An 18,931-nucleotide genomic window follows, 5' to 3' on the forward strand; every position below is an offset into this window, starting at 1 on the left:
TGATGTCACTCCCAGTATAGATAAGAGTTCAAAATAGGAAATTCACATTGTGTGCACAGAATAGCCAAATAAATGATATAATGGAGTCCAATTTCACAGATAAATAATCATTCCTAGTTATTAAATAACGACACTTTTGCTTACATGCAACACATTTTCAGCATTTTTATGATTCAGTGTATTAAATATTAGTTACATGTACATCAACTTATAAAAATTTCTTCAAATATAGTTTTTAATGTTTCTTTTTTAATTTATATATAGTGCTATATTTTTGACGACAAATAACGTCAAATGTCATTATAGTGTAAAGTTTGTCCACGTTCGTTAACATTTTTATCATGAATAATTTAAAGATTTTCTCCATAGATAATAAGATAGGAAATTTACGAAAGCCGATTAGCATCACATAAAAAAATGAATTCACCTTCCGCTATCTCGTAATTACGATATAATTATATCTCGAAATTACGAGAAAAAATCTCGTTATTACGAGAAAATATCCCTTAATTACGAGATAATTATCTCGAAACAACAAGAAAAGATCTCTCTTAATTACGAGATAATTATCTCGAAATTACGAGAAAAGATCTCTTAATTACGAGATAATTATCTCGAAATTACGAGAAAAGATCTCGTAATTACGAGAGAATTATCTCGAAATTACGAGAAAATATATAAGTATTGATCACATGATATCTTTCTTTATATGACCTCTCCTCTCCTCATTCCGTCAGTATGTTTTGGATGCTGTTTTGAATATAAGAAATCACTTTCCATAAAGCATGCCAAGAAGACCATTAGAATATTTAGAAAGTTAACCTACCGAGCGAAAGTTTTATTCATGCATTCAAAATACAAAGGAAAGAAAACGACGATTTATTATCGTAAGTTTCTGCATTGTCGATTAAATTTTACAAGCTTTACGATGATATAAATTAATAATAAAGTTAAACTATCACAATGCTCAGTGTAACTGTGTATGAAAGATACATGTAATATCTCTTGTAATCCCGCTGTTGAGGTAGCTCATTACACCAAGTTTCATTTGATGGCTCGTTAAAACACATCTTATGAATTATGGTTTCACCATCGAAAAAAGTGACACAAGCTCTCAATTATCTTATGTGAATTTTTTTCATATAAAATAATTGAGAGTTTGTATGATGAAATTATACTTCATACGCACAAGCACTTGTTTCTGTAAATAAGTTATGGCGTCTGAATACTCAGTATTGAATGTTCCACTCCAAATGAAACGTCACCAGCTGTAGGTGAAGTATCAAATTTAGAACTATGCTTAGCGCTCAGGGCCGTAGCAGTGAAGGTTCTTTAACGTGCCAACGCCTGCCGCGACACGGGACCTCCGTGTTTAAGGTCATATCCGAAAGACCCGAGATACTCATTACCAAAGGTTGTGCGTTTGACGGGGGAGCAATCACTGCGCACATTCAAAGAGTTTCGAACCTGAGATTTGGAGCAATGTCAATTTTTTGGGAAGTGTATTTTTCATATCTACATTGAAGGAGAATTAGGATATTAAAGTGAAAAACTAGGGTCGCTACGCTTATTATTGAGCTACAGTGTTCTAAACATGACCTTTTTCACACTTAAAATTATTTCAATTAAACTTGATTTGTCTGTTGATGTCAACACAACATAAGCAACTCAAATCAATCATTACATAAGATAGAATATGATACATAATCATGTTAAATAACAATACAGATATTAAAAAAAGATTAATAATATACCAGTAATGGAAATCAATAATGACATTTTTGCACTTGTTATACAAATTTCACATAATTTTCAAGGGCATGTCTTAAAATTTAAAATGAAACTTAAAAAATGCGGGGGTTAGAGACCAAAAATACATCTAAACCAAATTGATAAATTACAACATTTGAACTAGTTCCAAGTCCCAACTACTTGTATCATAAACTATAAAAGTTCATTATCTTACTATATAACAAGTTAGTTATCTCGTTATAACGAATAAGTTATCTCGTTATAACGAATTAGCTATCTTGTCATAACGAGATATTATCTCGTTATAACGAGATCCTAATTCGTTATGAGATAATCAACTCGTTATAACGAGTTAATTACTCGTTATAACTAGATACTAACTCGTTATAACTAGATAATTAACTCGGTTTAACTAGATACTAACTCGTTATAACAAGATAATTAACTCGGTTTAACTAGATACTAACTCGTTATAACTAGATAATTAACTCGGTTTAACTAGATACTAACTCGTTATAACAAGATAATTAACTCGTTACAACCAAAATGAGCCTAGTCGACTTTCGTATGTTTTAGCCTGAATGGAGTAAAAAAGAAATTGACCTCTCTTTCGCCTGACTGAATTAAACAAAAAAACTTCCATATATTCCGCCTGACTGAATTCAAGAAAGAAACTGAAATCTATTCCGCCTGAGTGCATCAAAGACAGAAACTGACCTCTGATTTGGCCTGAGGACAAAAGAAATCAAAGAAATTGACCTTTGTTTCGCCTGAGCAGGTTAAAGAAAGATACTGAACTCAGCAGTGTATAGATCAAGTCTTCACTGGGTATAATCAGATGATGACGGAGGAAGAAAGGTCAAATTCAGGGGAGGAAACTGAGAAACCCGTATTATACGGGGTGGATGATGTTCCGCCGGCCCATCTGACTATTTTGTTTGGCTTACAGGTATGTTACAGGTGTTCTGTGCCAATTTAGATTTTGTTAAAATTTAATACTTCGGTACCAAAGAAATGCGGGTCTCATATCAATATCAGTTTATATATCAGGCAATGTTTCTTTTTTCCATTTATAGCAAGCTGTGATGTGTATTGGAGGGTCGCTTTCCTTGCCGTATATCTTGGCGACCTTACTCTGTCCGATGGATGAACATAACGTGCGCGCGCAACTTCTCAGTATAGCCATGTTCATGTGTGGTGTAGCCACCGTACTGCAGTGTTTCTTTGGAGTGAGGTAAGAAAGCTATAGGCGTCATCAATGACGTAATTTGTATGGCAATACTATAGAGGTAATTGCACTGCAGTGTTTGTATGGAATGAGGTAAGAAAACTATAGTCGTCATCAATGATGTAATTTGTATGGCAATAATGTAAAGTTCAATGTAATGCGTTTATTTTGAGTGACGCAAGAAAGCTATCGGCGTCATCGGTGACTCAATCTATAAGACAATATTGTAATTACCTATGAAATTTAATGAAATGATATAACCTTTAAATACAATGCGAAAGATTTCGGTGATTATTTGGTAATCCCATACTGCTGACACTGAATCTATTCCCCAATTCCCGTAACTCGTGTACATAGAGAATTGATGCACTGTTTAAATTACATGTACAATGTACATGTAATATTGATTATATTTTACATAACTAACGTTCTACACAAATGGTCTCCTGAAAACAAGCAGCGGTAACGGGTTTTATGACCTTAATGTATTACGAAACTCTGAGCTGAATATGATGTCTTAAAGAAAAACGATATAGGCTAACTCACATTTTTGGGAGTTGAACTATGTTCAATCTCCCTGGGTCATCACGCACTTTTCTGCGCAGTAATTTGTATTGATTTGTATAGTGGTCGTCAGCGGGGGTTCTGTGTCAGCTGATTTACTCCTAGGTAAATCAACATAAACTTTTATAAACATCCGCCATTAAATAATCCATGTAACTTTTCTGAATTAATCTAATTTTGATAATTGACATGTAAATAAATGCAATGATATTGTATTCAAATCAATTTGAATACAAGATTTCGATCAAATTGATACTGATAGACATAGAAAAATAAAAGATAAGATTGAAAATTGTCGTTTGTAGCGCAGCGTCACCTATAAACATTGATAGGGAAACGAACGACAACTGCACACAAGCCCTATTGACACCGTGGCGCGAAATATCGAATATGGTGTGAAACCTCAGAAAATTTACAAGAAATAACTCTACAACATTGTGTATGTGTATATATTTGGTTTTTTTTTAATGTGATATAAAAAATGCTTGATGTTACATGTAGATTGAATTAAAACACGTCATTCCCAGTCAACAACTTTCGATTGGGATCGGAATACGAAATAAAATTTCTTATATCCGGTGGCAAAGTGAAACTGCTTCATGCTTCAAGTTATTGAATTACGTAGTAATTGCACGTTACACATTAGAGAACTGTTCCTTTTAATAAAGAAAGTCACAAAATAGATACAAAATGAGTGTACCTTATTCATTACTGTTACCGAGCTTCCGTCGACTATAATCTCGAAATGGCGTGTTTCGCTGCGCTTGATGACGGTAAGGTCCACATTTTCTACGTGAGTAGTGTGATATTTGTTTATGTATTTTTTGCGCATACATGGTATGTCTCGGCTAGGAATAATGGAAACTTTCTCACCTATGTATGTAAAGACATATTAATCTCTATTTTTAAAAATGTAGAACACTTTTATCAAATGACAATGTTTGAAAACGCTTAGAGCCCCGATGTCAGAATTTCCTTTTCCAAGACATCAATATGTCAAATTCATTATCCTTTTTGAATAGTATGTTCCATATTTTGTACCAGTTATCCATTTTGAATCCCCTATTACAATGGGATTTTGCTGCACTCTGTAATGTTTGAGTGGATGTCATGAGTGTGTGTCAAACAGAAATTTTAAGAGTATGGGATAAGGTGCTGCCATGTATTACTTCACTATCAAAGTTTAACCCAGTTGCCACAATGTTGAATTTATGCTGCAAAAAGGATTGGAAATTGCTCTGGTCAAAACACATTGTTTATTTGTCTACAGATGAAAGAGACATGAGGATTCTCCCTCACAAACTGAAAAAAAAAATAGTTATGGATCTTGTACATGTATAGTTTATTAATCACTATAGATTTCCAGCATCACAAGTCTGATTCCACTATATGCTTTCCATACTGTCAGGTTCATTCACCCCCTGTTTGAGCCACAGTATAATATCCCAAATACCTTGGCAATAAATAACATTATTTGACTAGTGTTTCATTTTTAGCGGAGTTGCGATGAAGTCGAACTCGGCTTATGATCTGATGAAGTGCCTTTGGGCGGGCAGGCGGGCACGCATCAACATTTCATTTCCGCACCATAGCTCTTGAGCAAATTATAGGATCTCATTCAAACTTAGATGGATTGTCACCCTCAGTAAGATGAGGAAGCCTATCGATTCTGGGGTCACTAGGTCAAAGGTCAAGGTCACTGGCTATAAATAGACTGAAATTTGGAGAAAATTTTGTTTTCCGCACCATAGCTCTTGAACGAATTATAGGATCTCAATCAAACTTAGATCGATTAAGTAAGACAAGAAGCCTATCGATTCCGGGGTCACAAGGTCAAAGTCACAGTGGCTATAAATAGACTGAAATTTGGAGAAAATTTTGTTTTCTGCACTATAATTTTTTAACAAATTATAGGATCTCAATTAAACTTAGATGGATTATCGCCCTTGATGAGACAAAGAAGCCTATTGATTTTGGTCAAGGGTTAAAGGTCAAGGTCACAAAGGATTTAAGTCGGCTGAAATTTATGTACGCAAAATTTTGCTCCCTGCTTGATAATTCTTGAAAACTTTTCTGCCGGTTCCCTCTATGCCCATTCCTTGCGCAACTCGGCTTGTGCATTTCCGATGCCCGACAATTTTTAATTTTTTTGCATTTCATTTATTTTTAGTTATTATACAATTACTTACCATTCCATTGATCCTCTACAGGACTGTAGTATACTCAGGTGACAGTTTAGCATATTGGACTACCTTTTCAAGTAATGAATCCTTAGAATTAGCTATAACTAGGATTAAACTTGAATGTATATATACAGGGGAAAAACTTCTTCATAACTGCAAGACATTGATAACCATATTGATTTGAATGTTTGGGCCATAATATGTGGTCACATTTTTCATGAGAATATAAAGGGGTGAAATTCTAGAAAACAACAACACGACTTCAGTTACTCGAGGAGCGTTGTGGCCCATGGGCCTTCCATTATCCATGTTTGCTGTTGTAACGCTTTGAAAAACAACAACAGTTGATTTGTATCTAAAATCATGATAATATTCAGTCATTTATCCCCCTACCCTTCCAGTACTATCTTTTCTAACTGAATTTCCACAATGTTCAACTCCCATGAGTACTTTAAGTACTTTGATTAAGATAAGCAGGTCATAACTGTAAAACGAAATTATTTCACGAGCTATTGAATTCAGCGCCTTTAGTACAAAGGGTCACTTTGTGCTAAAATTAGAAGTGCAACACAGATCATACAAACGCAATACGCAAGATCGCGACTACTTTTTCCGTCTTGGTTTTAAATTTTACTTTCCCCTTTCAAAGGTCTCGCGAGACCCAGAGTATGCGAGATCAGTCTCACAATTTTGTTTCCTACGAAGATCATGCTCAAATGGCTTACATTTTTGTAGTTAATCCCTTTACTTCGGATGTTGGGGGGGGGGGGGGGGGCGCTTACGATTGTGGTCCTAAGCTTCACATAAATAATATTAACAAATAGTGTATAGTAAAGTTTACGTTACCACAATCTGCTGAGTTTTAACGGGTGGTAATATATCTATGACAAAAAGGCTTGATTTCTTCGATTTTATGGAGAATTTATTTTAAATTATATGCACTTCGTCAAATTGTAGAGTTGGGGAAGGGGGATGGGTGTTATAGGCGTATTTAACGTTTATTTCTGTCCAAATTATGCAATTGATACCGAGGGTTACAGTCACTATAGTAATCTGTTTTAAAAACAACAGACACCTAGAATCAAAAGCATTATGAAAGCATGTGATACAATCAGGCACGTAGCATCGTTTAAGAAGGGGGTGGAGAAGCTGACTTTATAATATTGACTGAAAATTCTTCTCAAGTAAATTTTAAAAAAACTCCAAAGCTCGAGAAGGAAGGCGGCAAGGGTTGATCTTTCAATTCCATTCATCAGTTAAATTTTACATTTCTACTACCATTCACAATGCTGTTTTTTTAAGAAGGGGGGAACCAGCCAACCTATAGATCTATTTTTTTGCACGTAAAAATAACCAATTTTGCATGTAATGGTAAGAGGGACAGCCCATTGTTGTTACGTGCCTGATGATTGGTTTTGTGCTCATTTGAGTAATTGAAGTGCAAGAAAGCCAGTAAGTTGATGTACACAAAATTTAACTTTCAAAAGATTGAATCACACGCAAAAAAAATAAATATTTTAACAGAAATATTACATTTGATATACCAATTCGACATAATTAACAAGCTTTGTTTATTGACATCTGTTGTATATTTAGCAACAAATAGTTTTATTCAATTTGAAACGATAAATGAATAATGTACATGTATGCGTTGGTTGCACAAGTGTTTTTAGGCATATCTTATTGCATGTTTTCTGTATTTTGATTGTCGAAAATAATGATAAAAATTAATCTAAGGACATCATGATTCTGATGTAAAGAAATCGAGGACTAGTTTTAAAATATGTATTTACATACTTTGTTATATAATGATAATACATTGCTTGCGAGAAAACCACACAAGGTACACATTTAAATGCAATCGGTGACTAAAGTATTTTGTTCAGTTATGCTATTTTTTAAGTCAATACACTTAATTCTTAGAAAAATTCCTTAAATGGTTATTCATTGCAATAAGAAATAAAAAAAATTCTATTTATTCCTCATATATGACACCGTCAATTGAGGACCGCAATGTGCTGCACGCTCAGTACAATTAGGGGAATTAACTATCATAGCATTGTGAAAAATGTAGGCCATACTCTACCCATCATCTCAGTTATTAGGTCAAATTCATTTTCTATTATACCTCAATATTCTTTTTTCAGTATTCTTCATTTTCCTGGAATCAATGATTAATTTATTTTAGTTTACTTGCTTTTCCTTGTGTTGGCAGATTACCCATAATTCAAGGCGGTTCACACACATTTGTGGCTCCAGTTGTTGCAATGATGACATTAGAAAGGTTCCGCTGTCCAGAAAAAGGTTTATAAATTCAACACCCACCTCATTCCAACATATACTTTCACAATTTTTCGTTATTTATCGGATTTTATTTGACTCTAGGATTCGACATATCCCCCGGGAACGGGACAAACATTGATTGGACAGACAGAATGCGGGAGGTAAGTTTACGATATGGCTTCATTAATTTGCTGACTATAAACGTTTGATGAATATGCGAGGAATGTTTCCTGAAATTACCATTGCTTCGTTACGAGTTTGGAGGATATGAATATTTGTTGAATGTGTGACGTATGTTTTCGGAGAACACTGGTTTCATTCATATGGTGGATATAGCTCACTGCAATATACATTGTATGCTGTCGTAATTTTTCGACATTTATCAGCTTCGACATATCAGCAGGGAACGGATTACACATTGACTGGGTAGACAAAATGCGGTTTTTTCTGAAACATTGTGGTCTCGTTCATCTGGTGGATATGAATACTGTAAACCAACCTTTATTTGCGTGGAAGAAATTGTCGCGAGATTCACGAGAACCTCATCATCGCGAATATCTCGAGACACGAACCAGTCCTTTAATGCTGCTTTAATGCTCCTTGTATAATAAAGATTATGTTAGTTGCAAAATTAGTCACCGTGAACCATTCCATCACTAGTAATTCGCGAAATAAAGTAGTCGCGAATAAAAGTTAGTTTACAGTATCCGTCAGATGGTTGAGGCATGTTATCTGAAAACATTGTGGTTTAAATTATTTGGTGGATTTAGATATTAAATTGTTGAATATGTGAGATACGTTTTCTGAAGGAAAAACTGGTTTTACTAATTTTGATGGATATATATTTTCGTTGATTTGTCAAAATATGAAACATTGTGATAAAATTAATCGTGGACAGCAGTCCTTACTTAATTCCCTTTAAAAAGAATGCTACTTCGATGCTCATTCAATTTCGTGCTCTTGTTCAACCATGACAACTACGGAAGTTGAGGTTCAGTGGACGATGAAAGTATAATACAACCATTTTTCTCTTTTCTTGATCACTTCTGTTACGCACCACCGGTCAAAATGAAAACAGGAGGGATTAAAAGGTTTTCCAACACCCGTAAATTCCTTACCGATTTCTCAAGTTCCTTTACATGTTTTTATTCAAAGACCTTCATGTGTGACCTGTTACACCCTAAATCGTCGCCGGCGACGATTTGGGATGACATTTCACCCAAAATCGTCGCCCCGGTGACGATTTGGGACAAGATTGCACTATCATTAGGGGCGACGATTTGGGATGTATAGTACATCCCAAATCGTCGCCCGTCCTAAATCGTCGCCCGTCAATATTTCATTGACTTTTTAGGATAGATTACACAGAAGTTATTTTATTGTAACCCCTCTTATATTGGGGAAGGGGGTACATAAGTTTCACTTGGTCTGTTTGTCTGTCTGTCTCTGGTGTTTGTCGACCTATCCAAGTTTTTGGGCTGAAATTTTGTATGTAGATTACAAGTAACTCTCTGACATGCGTCCCCAAAAATGAGAATTCTGGAATGAGAGCTTAAAGCACCGCGAGCTGTGCACCATTTTCAGCAAGTCTGCAATCAATTGAGCTGAATTGGTTTTACTTGAGAGAGAGAGAGAGAGAGAGAGAGAGAGGGAGGGAGAGGGAGGGGGGACAGAGAGACAGAGAGAGAGCAACGAGTTAAACAAGCAATCAAAATATTGAAAAATAAAGAGGAAGGATGGGTGTTTCTCGAGGTTTTCACGAGTGTCGAAACGGCAGAAGAGTATCCAAACGGCGGCTAACAGGTGTAATCTAATATAATATGAGGTCACTAACAAATCTGCGGTGCATAAGACCTAACAACCCCGTGATTAGCAGAATGGCCCTACAACAAAAGGCAAAATGATTTGCACATCTCCCCCTCTCTCTCGCTAGAGGACTGTACTAAAAAAAATCATATAGACGACAATGACACCACCAACAACAACAAATACAACTCTTTCAATAATAACAACAACACTACCAACCAAAACAACAACAAAATACTGCGATCATAAATCTTTTTTTTTTAACAATTATACAACAGAACAAGTAAAAGACGAAGTGAGTTCTAGAGAACCTTTTGCGGTCAATAGCTGGATCACAAAAGAAGAAAGAAGGGAAGGGAAGAAGGAGTTAACAAACAGGGTCAGTTTGTATGTAAATGATGTTTCCAAATAGTTGTAGCAAGGGGGACGGCAATTTGGGATGTAAGGTTATGCTCAAATCGTCGCCGGCGACGATTTAGGACGGGCGATAATTTGGGGTGTTACATAAGAAACCCCCAATCGTCCCAAATCGTCGCCGGCGACGATTTGGGACGGGTGACGATTTGGGGTGTAACAGCACCTTCTTTTGTGAATCTAATGATAAATAACGAGTTTGTGAAGACCGTTACTCACAAAAACATTAAGAAACCAACATCTCGTATAATATTGTTTGCATTATTCAGAATTCATTGATGCGTCAAAGGTCGTAGTGACGTAACATGAAACAATAAACACACTCACTGTCGGAAGTGATTTAACATGAAACAATAGACACACTCACTGTCGGAAGTGATGTAACATGAAACGATAAACACACTTTCTGACGGAAGTGATGTAACAGAAAACAATATCACTGTCGGAAGTGATGTAACAGAAAACAATATCACTGTCAGAAGTGAAGTTACATGAAACAATAAACACGCTCACTGCCGGAAGTGATGTACCAGAAAACAATATCACTGTCGGAAGTGATGTAACATGAAACAATAAATATACTTTTCATTAAGAATTCTAATAAATGTTTATCCTTAAAAAGAAATCATTAAGGAAACTCTTATTGATCAGCGCAATCAGATCAAACAGATCTAACAAATGCAATACTGGTAAGTATATACATGGATATATCTTGTTTGGTTTTATAAAATGAAGTTAAATTTAATTTTTTCTTTAAAGCCTGAAAGCTCTTTAACTTCATCGGTGTCCAAAAAGTGTATGCATATACGTGTAGCTCTATTAGTAAACTACAAATTGAATTAGGATATATTTATTTAGTGTAAAATAACCCCCCCAAAGACATATTTCCTTCATTCTTCGCAAATTGCAATTTCTATACATTCTGTTTCAGATACAAATATATTTCATGGGAGTGCAAAATAGCTTATCCAAGGACATATTTCAAATTTCAATTTCCATGCATTATTTTTCCAGATACAAGGGAACTTGATCCTGGCCTCCATGACTCAAGTCTTTGTAGGGAGTTTCGGACTCATCGGAGTAATTTTACGATTTGTAGGACCTCTAACCATCGCTCCAACGGTGTCTCTGATTGGTCTATCTCTGTCACATGTCGTCGCCATGTTCTGTGAAACACATTGGGGAATTTCTATGTTGTAAGTTCAAAAGAAAAAGAGAACAGGCTATCTGAAATTAAATACATGTACATCTCATCGGTTAGATCTATCATTTATTTCATGTACTATTGATTGATTGATTGATTGAATATTGTTTAATGTCCCTCTCAAGAATATTTCACTCATATGGAGTCGTCACCATTGCCGAAGAAGGGCTGCAAAATTTAGGCCTATGCTCGGCGCTTACGGCCTTTGAGCAGGGAGGGATCTTTATCGTGCTACACCTGCTATGACACTAAACCTCGGTATTTGCGGTCTGATCCGAAGGACCACCCCATTTAGTCGCCTCTTACGACAAGCAAGGGGTACTGAGGACCTATTCTAACCCGGATTCTCACGGGACTTTTAAATACTAAGTTAAAGCAATCCAGATGTTTAATTAAATGCATCTCTTCTCAGGCAAAATACGATTAGACAATTTTATTCTTAAATTCTTTTTGCACACTATTTTCTTCTAAAAATTCTTTTTAACGTGTACATGTACTAATGAATGCTGATTTCATTGATTAGGACTTTGTTTTTCCTCCTGTTATTTTCAACATGTATCAACAAAGTGGAAGTCCCAATTCCTTCGTTTTCACTGCAGCGGAAGTGTCATACAAAGAGACTTCCGGTATTCCAACTCTTTCCTGTTGTGATTTCTGTCGCCATTGTTTGGTCCCTGAGTCACGTGCTCACTGTAACCGATGTCTTTCCCAGCAACAGCACAGTCACGGGACATAAAGCGAGGACGGACTCAAAATTAGAAATCATGACAGACTCTCCTTGGTTCACATTCCCTCTTCCATGTACGCAATATCTACATACTGTATGTACATGTAATACAAAATTTAGTTATACAGCTAGTGTGACCGTTTGACCGAGTGAAGCATGAAATGGTGATTGGCCTTCATGATTCGATTAAGTACGGTGAATTAAAACCCACTTTAAGATATAAATATTTATCTTATTTATGAAATTCCCCTTGCGCTAAACGCCCAGTAACATCTAAATATTAAAGGGGGGAATAAATTAGATAAATACAGAGTCCGCCTATTCATTTACCGCGGGAAATATAACGCTAGCCGACGTAAACCGTCTATTTTGACATCACATTAAGACTAGACTTTTTTCTCTCTTTCAAATCAAACAATTATAAACAACAGTGCACCCCATTTGCAATTTAAAAGACATTTAATGCTAAACAAAACTAACCAACAAATTTACAGTGCTAAATATATTTTCATTTAAAGAAACTCATGAACTCGTTCATCTATTTAGTCGTATTACTATTTTTCTATTTGATAATTGGCTGCAAACTGTAACATTGATAATTAAACCATTTATTTTCAACTAAGTATTTGATTACAAACTGCACGTCAGTCCTGTATTTTTGGCATTCAAAATAAAAACATGAATAACTATAGAAGCAACTGATGAACAAAACAAGATGGCGGCGCCCATATGGATCACAAACTTTTCAGTGAACGTATGTAGAGATTATCTCTATTCATTTGCTGATTTTCTTGTTTTCTCTTTTACATACGTGGTCCAAGCTTCGCTCGGTATAACTATAAAAATTTTGATAGTTCAATTCTTTTATGAAGACGTCCAGATTTGAAGCTTAAATACCCCGTGATATGAAGACATATTGTAAACTACAAGAAACATTATCTACCAGGCAAATCAATAACTTATGCCTCGTTTTCAGTCCAGTTCGGTCGCCCCACATTTAGCTTGGCAGGTTACATGGGTATGATGGCAGCAACAATTTCCTCCATTATTGAGTCTGTCGGTGATTACTTTGCGGCCGCGCGATTATCTGGTGCTCCACTTCCGCCAGCGCATGCCATCAATCGAGGCATCACATTTGAAGGCATGTCTAGTATAATTTCTGGACTGGTTGGAGCAGGGCATGCTACTACGTCATACAGCGGGAATATTGGAATTATTGGAATAACAAAGGTTAGTGATAAGGAACATAATTACATTTGTATGATATTTAAATATTTTAGATGAAAGATTCACATGCATCAAAATACTGAATATCTCAAGTTAAAACCAAACATTGTGAATGCATTAGGGCTGAATAATGAGTTAGGAAATGACTAAAGCGTTTTTAAAAGATGGTTTTATTTTCAATTTCTTTATTGTCAGGTGGCCAGCAGGACAGTGTTCATAGCTGCGGGTGTGATCCTGATTATCTGTGGGTTGGTAGGGAAAGTGGGAGCAGCCCTTGCCCTCATACCAGAACCCATCATCGGTGCAACTCTTGCTCTGAGTCTAGGAATGGTAGCATCCATAGGAATATCAGGTTAATATATTCAAGAAATCAATTATTTTAAGATGTAAAAGTGACGATAACGAACAGTGATAAATCTCAAATCTCAAATACAAAATTAAGAGTTCGGAAAACACGGACCCCCGACATACCAGAGGTGGGATGAGGTACCTAGGATGAGTAAACATCCCTTGTCGACGGGTCACAACCGCCCTGAGCCTTATAGCCCGATCAGATTAACGGAGTGATCCGTATTCAAAGTTAGTGTGTAAAGAGCGGCTTAACAATTGGTATGAAACACGTCAGACAGCATTTGACCCAATGATAGGTTGTATTTATGGATGATTACATCACAAGTATATAAAATGTTTACAGTGGCATTACTTTGTAGAATCTCTATATGATATAACTGTATCTATTGCTTCAAACTAATGGCGGGATGTTTGAGTAAATCATGTATCATTCTATTCCTCTCCATATTGACTTCTACCAGTGCTGCAGTTCTGTGACATGTCCTCCAGCAGAAACATCACCATTCTGGGAGTTTCGTTCTTGATGGGTCTCATGGTGCCAGAGTGGTTAGCTGAAAACTCCCAAAAAGTTAAAACAGGTTGGTGTCTAAGCGAAAAACGTATATCGGGTAAATTCATAACGGACAACAAACTTTTGACAAAGATAAAAGCACCAAAATTTCCATTTAAAGAAAATTCAAACTTAAATCTGCCAAGATTTATATTCTTCATTTATCACAGAAGTGTGCCAAATTTTCATGACACCAAAAATTCTCAATATACGGCATTTGTTCATTTTATAACTTAGAATTAATATAAAATGGGAACAAGAGGCCTATGGACTACGTCACTCACCTGAGTCACCTTGGCCCTGCCGCTCCTCAGCTGGTGTGATTTTATAAAGATTTTCTTATCAATCTTTATTCTGATGAGAATATTTGACCCCATATTGTGGCCCCGATTTAGCCCCAAAGGATCACAACATAACTGAAAATGAATTCCTATAACACAGAAATGCCCTAACATTAATATGGCTAACATGAAATTGCAGTTCTGGATAAGATGAAGGTCACAAGGTCATAGATCATGGTCTGATATGAAATCGATATGAAAAACATGAAAGCTCTATCCTAAATAGTTCAGGAGATATTCAATGTCAGATTTTTATCAAAAGTAGGTCAAACTTCCATGTCAAGGTAACAAGGTCGAAGACCAAAGTTTAACTTGTCTTTCCATAAAAATCTATTTACAAAATATGAAAGTCTATCCTAAAATTGTATATGTAAAATTAACTATGTTTTCTTAAAAGTGGGTCAAACTCCGAGTTCAAGGTCAAAAGACATGATATGAATTGAAAGGTATTGTCAAAGAAATCTATATACAAGGTATGAAAGATCCACCTTAAATAAGGACATATACATGTAGAACAATTCAGATTTTATCAAAAGTAGGTAAAACGTCCAAGGTCACAAGATCACACACCTTTGCATTGACCGGTCGACATGGAATGCTTACTCCTTCTAGCTCCCTGATCCCACCTCTGGTATACCCAGGGATCCGTGTTTGCCCAACTCTCTATTTTGTATTGGAGATATGAGATTGATCACTGTTCGTTATCTTCACCTTTTATAAAATGTCTTACCGTAAAATATGAAAGCCCTAGCTTAAATAGTTCAAGAGCTATTTTAAAATATTTTTTTCTTTATATATCAGCATATGAAACTTTGATCATCTTTTGTGGCCCAAACCTACCTCTGGGAACTATGATTTGACCAAACTTGAATTTACTCCATGTTAGGAAGCTTTCATGTAAATTTCCAATTTTCTGACCCAGTGGTTCTTGAGAAGAAGATTGTTTAAAAAATCCCCAATAAGTCGGAATGTAAATTTTTGATCTCCTTTGTGGCCCAACTCTACCCCCGGGGACCATGATTTGCACAAACTAGGATCTACTCCATATCAAGAATTTCCATGCAAATTTTCACTTTTCTGGTCCAGTGGTTGTTTGAAAACATTTAAAAAGATGTTCCTTATATATTCGCATATAAATTTTGATCCTACCCTACCCCCACGGGCCATTATTTTAACAAACATGAATCTGCACTATTCTTGAAAAGATTTTTATATGATCCAATCCTATGTTTGTATTTTCGTAATTATCTCCCATTTGAAGGGAGTTTTACCCTTCATTTGAATAAAATTGAACTCCCTTAATCCAAGGATAGTTTGTACCAAGTTTGATTGAAATTGACCCAGTGGTTCTGAAGAAGAAGATGAAAATGTGAAAAGTTTACAGAGAAACAGACGACATTAATCAGAAAAGCTCATTTGAGGTTTTAACTCAGATTAGCTTACTAAAATGCTGTACACATATTTGCTTTAGGTTCGGATGAATTGGACCAGATGATCCGAGTTCTATTTGGAACAGCTTCTTTTGTTGGAGGTTTCATTGGGTTTGTTCTGGATGCTATTATCCCAGGTATGACTACATCAATTTTCATAATCCCATGAATGTCATGGACATAGTAATGAAAGCGGTAACACAATAATGTGCTACATTAAATTTGAAAGAAAACCTGTCTTGCATATAGTGAACGTGGATGACTTATCATTGATCAGTAAGCCTGAGGTTCGTTTATTTAATTGTTATCATTGATCAGTAATCATGAGGTTCGTTTATTTCTTTGTTTTACGTCTCTTTGAATTTTTTTCCACTCATCTTAAGAAAGCACTACCTGGAGTTGAAGCACTACAAATTTATACCTAAACCATGTTGATCTTATCTAGGCTTGTACATTGTAGCAATGAGGGTTCGTTTACCTTGCCTGCTGCGAGGTTATATTCAAAGGACCCACGGCTCGTTTAGCAAAGGAGCAATCTTTGCCTATTTTTACATCTTATTTTTTGACGAGCCATGACATGATTAGTGACCCTCTAACACTGAAACACTGTTACTGATCTATACACAAAAATCTACCGGTATACCTCCATACCAAGTTTCAAGTTTTATTCTTCTCATTCGCTGTTACCACAACATAGAGAACATAATTATAAACAAGCATTCAAGTAATTCATATAGATATATACCACAATCTTGATAATAAATAAGTACAATAATATACTACATATAAATTTAACCCGGAAGGTTCACTCGCTCGGTAATTAATTGTATGTATTTACCCAAATACAAAAGTAATTTTTTATTTTTGGTTGCAAATAGATTATGAAAATTTTTATAACATTAGGTCTAGTACGAAATATTTCTGGTATATAATGTCGCCTAATAAAAGGTGGAGATAAGGAACAGTGATCAATCTCATAACTTCTATGAGCAATCCAAAATAGAAAGTTGGGCAAACACGTTCCCTTGGACACGCCAGAGGTGGGATGATGTGTTTAGGAGGAGTAAGCATCCCCTGTCGACCGGTCACACCCGCCGTGAGCCCTATATCCTGATCAGCTAAACGGAGTTATCCGTAGTCAAATTCAGTGGCCAAGAACGACCTCACAATCGGTATGAAACACGTCATACAGCATTTGACCCAATGATAGGTTGTATCATTTAAAGCAGGAGAAATAAGAATATAATGCATCTCATCTCCAATCTATACCAATGCAACACATTCACTTAATACCTGTCGTCTCAATTTAGTTGTTCATTTAAAACCTCTTCCACGAATCAGCATCTAATCATACCTTCTATCAACTTCAGTTTTTAAGCTTAGTTCAATACTACGAAACAGTTAATAAACATAACCCATCTCTCCTTGATAAACATCTTTCTTAGTCTCACGTATATGCTGAATATAATGGATCTAGTTTACATTGTAATCATGATAAACATGATGATATTTATAATAAATGCACATTTAGTGCCAGGAAAACATACGCGTATATCTCAGCATAAGCAATATGATTATTTTCTGTCATAATTTTGTTCATATAATTTTGCTATATGAAAACAGACTGTGTCAATAATATTAATTCGAATACAAGTACATGTATAATTTCAATAAAACACATTAAACAACTCCGTGCTTGATATTCAGGGTCAAAACATGAAAGGGGTATAGACAGATGGGTGAAGATGTCTGACCAGTCAACTTCGGAGCATTCGACCCTAGGTCCGGATCACTCTACTTTGGGACCGGAAGTAAGCGGAGTGTATGACTTACCGTTTGTTACCAAGTATATCAAACGCGTCCGAGCATGCCAGTACTTTCCCATCTCGCCATCCTTCGTGAATTGTGGCACTTCCTGTCTCAGGACTTCACATGAGGAAACAGATGGATGCAAATTGACTGAAGAAAATGGATTGCTTCCTTTACAAAAGGAAGTATGAAGAATTTGACACTTATGTTTTACTTTGGAGGGGGCTGTAGGGACACAATTTTTCACTATGTAAACTTCTGCTACTGTGTAACACGAGCACTCCAGTTCGTCGACATGTTCGAAAGCTTAAGGAATTACCCTAAAAATTAAAAGACTGCATTCCCAAAGTGTCAGAGAAAATAAATCACAGAGAGAGATTAATCATACTGATGAGATACCATACTAAATACATGTATAAGAATTTGTATATTTTGTGAGAGAAATTTTGTTGGAGATGCGTTTCATTTTGTGTTGATATGAACATCAAATATTCATTATAGAAAATAATTTTTGCATATCAGATATAATTGTAATATTTCAAGCATCATACATGTATCATTATCAGATTATATGTACTCAACGAATGTAGAATTTTCTGTCAAAATACCCGCTTTTTGTAAAGCATTCATCTGTAACTGGAATTCTTTCTACATCAATAAAATAATTGAAATTTAAAGCAAGAGTGATAATTAAATCTTTAAAAAGAAGTATGAAATACCAGGTACAGTATCTGAAGTCATTGTGCACAGGAATTAAGTATGTAGACCATGGGCCAGTAAAGGTAAGGAGGGATCCCCAGGGGATTTTCGCAAACAAGTATTTTTTTTAAAGTACATAGTCCCCTGATTATTAATCATGTTGTTTGACATTTTTACTTGGGGTCGTTTACAAGCTTTGGAGCAACAAAAACCATGAAATTTGTACAAATACTATTAAAAAACCATGGAAACAATTCATATTCGATATAGAGATCTAGATTTCATTGACATTTACAAGCAAGTATTTTTTAAAGGTATGTAACCCTTTGATTATACAAAAATGTGTGTCAAGTTGTTTAACAT

The 18,931-nt window shown here is 35.6% G+C and overlaps 1 protein-coding gene across 1 annotated transcript; it reads left to right on the forward strand.

Moving 5' to 3' along the window:
* The first annotated feature begins 2,593 nt into the window (after window positions 1-2,593).
* On the forward strand, window positions 2,594-18,716 carry LOC125658645 (solute carrier family 23 member 2-like). Its single transcript, XM_048889953.2, has 12 exons — window positions 2,594-2,701; window positions 2,829-2,986; window positions 7,943-8,031; window positions 8,113-8,171; window positions 11,245-11,426; window positions 11,958-12,235; window positions 13,138-13,391; window positions 13,584-13,740; window positions 14,201-14,317; window positions 16,102-16,197; window positions 17,768-17,842; window positions 17,873-18,716. The coding sequence occupies exons 1-12, from the start codon at window positions 2,594-2,596 to the stop codon at window positions 18,058-18,060; spliced, it is 1,761 nt and encodes a 586-aa protein (XP_048745910.2). The 3' UTR covers window positions 18,061-18,716.
* Window positions 18,717-18,931: the final 215 nt, after the last annotated feature.

This window comes from Ostrea edulis, chromosome 9 (genome assembly GCF_947568905.1).
Source record: "Ostrea edulis chromosome 9, xbOstEdul1.1, whole genome shotgun sequence".
Classification (NCBI taxonomy): Eukaryota; Metazoa; Mollusca; class Bivalvia; order Ostreida; family Ostreidae; genus Ostrea; species Ostrea edulis.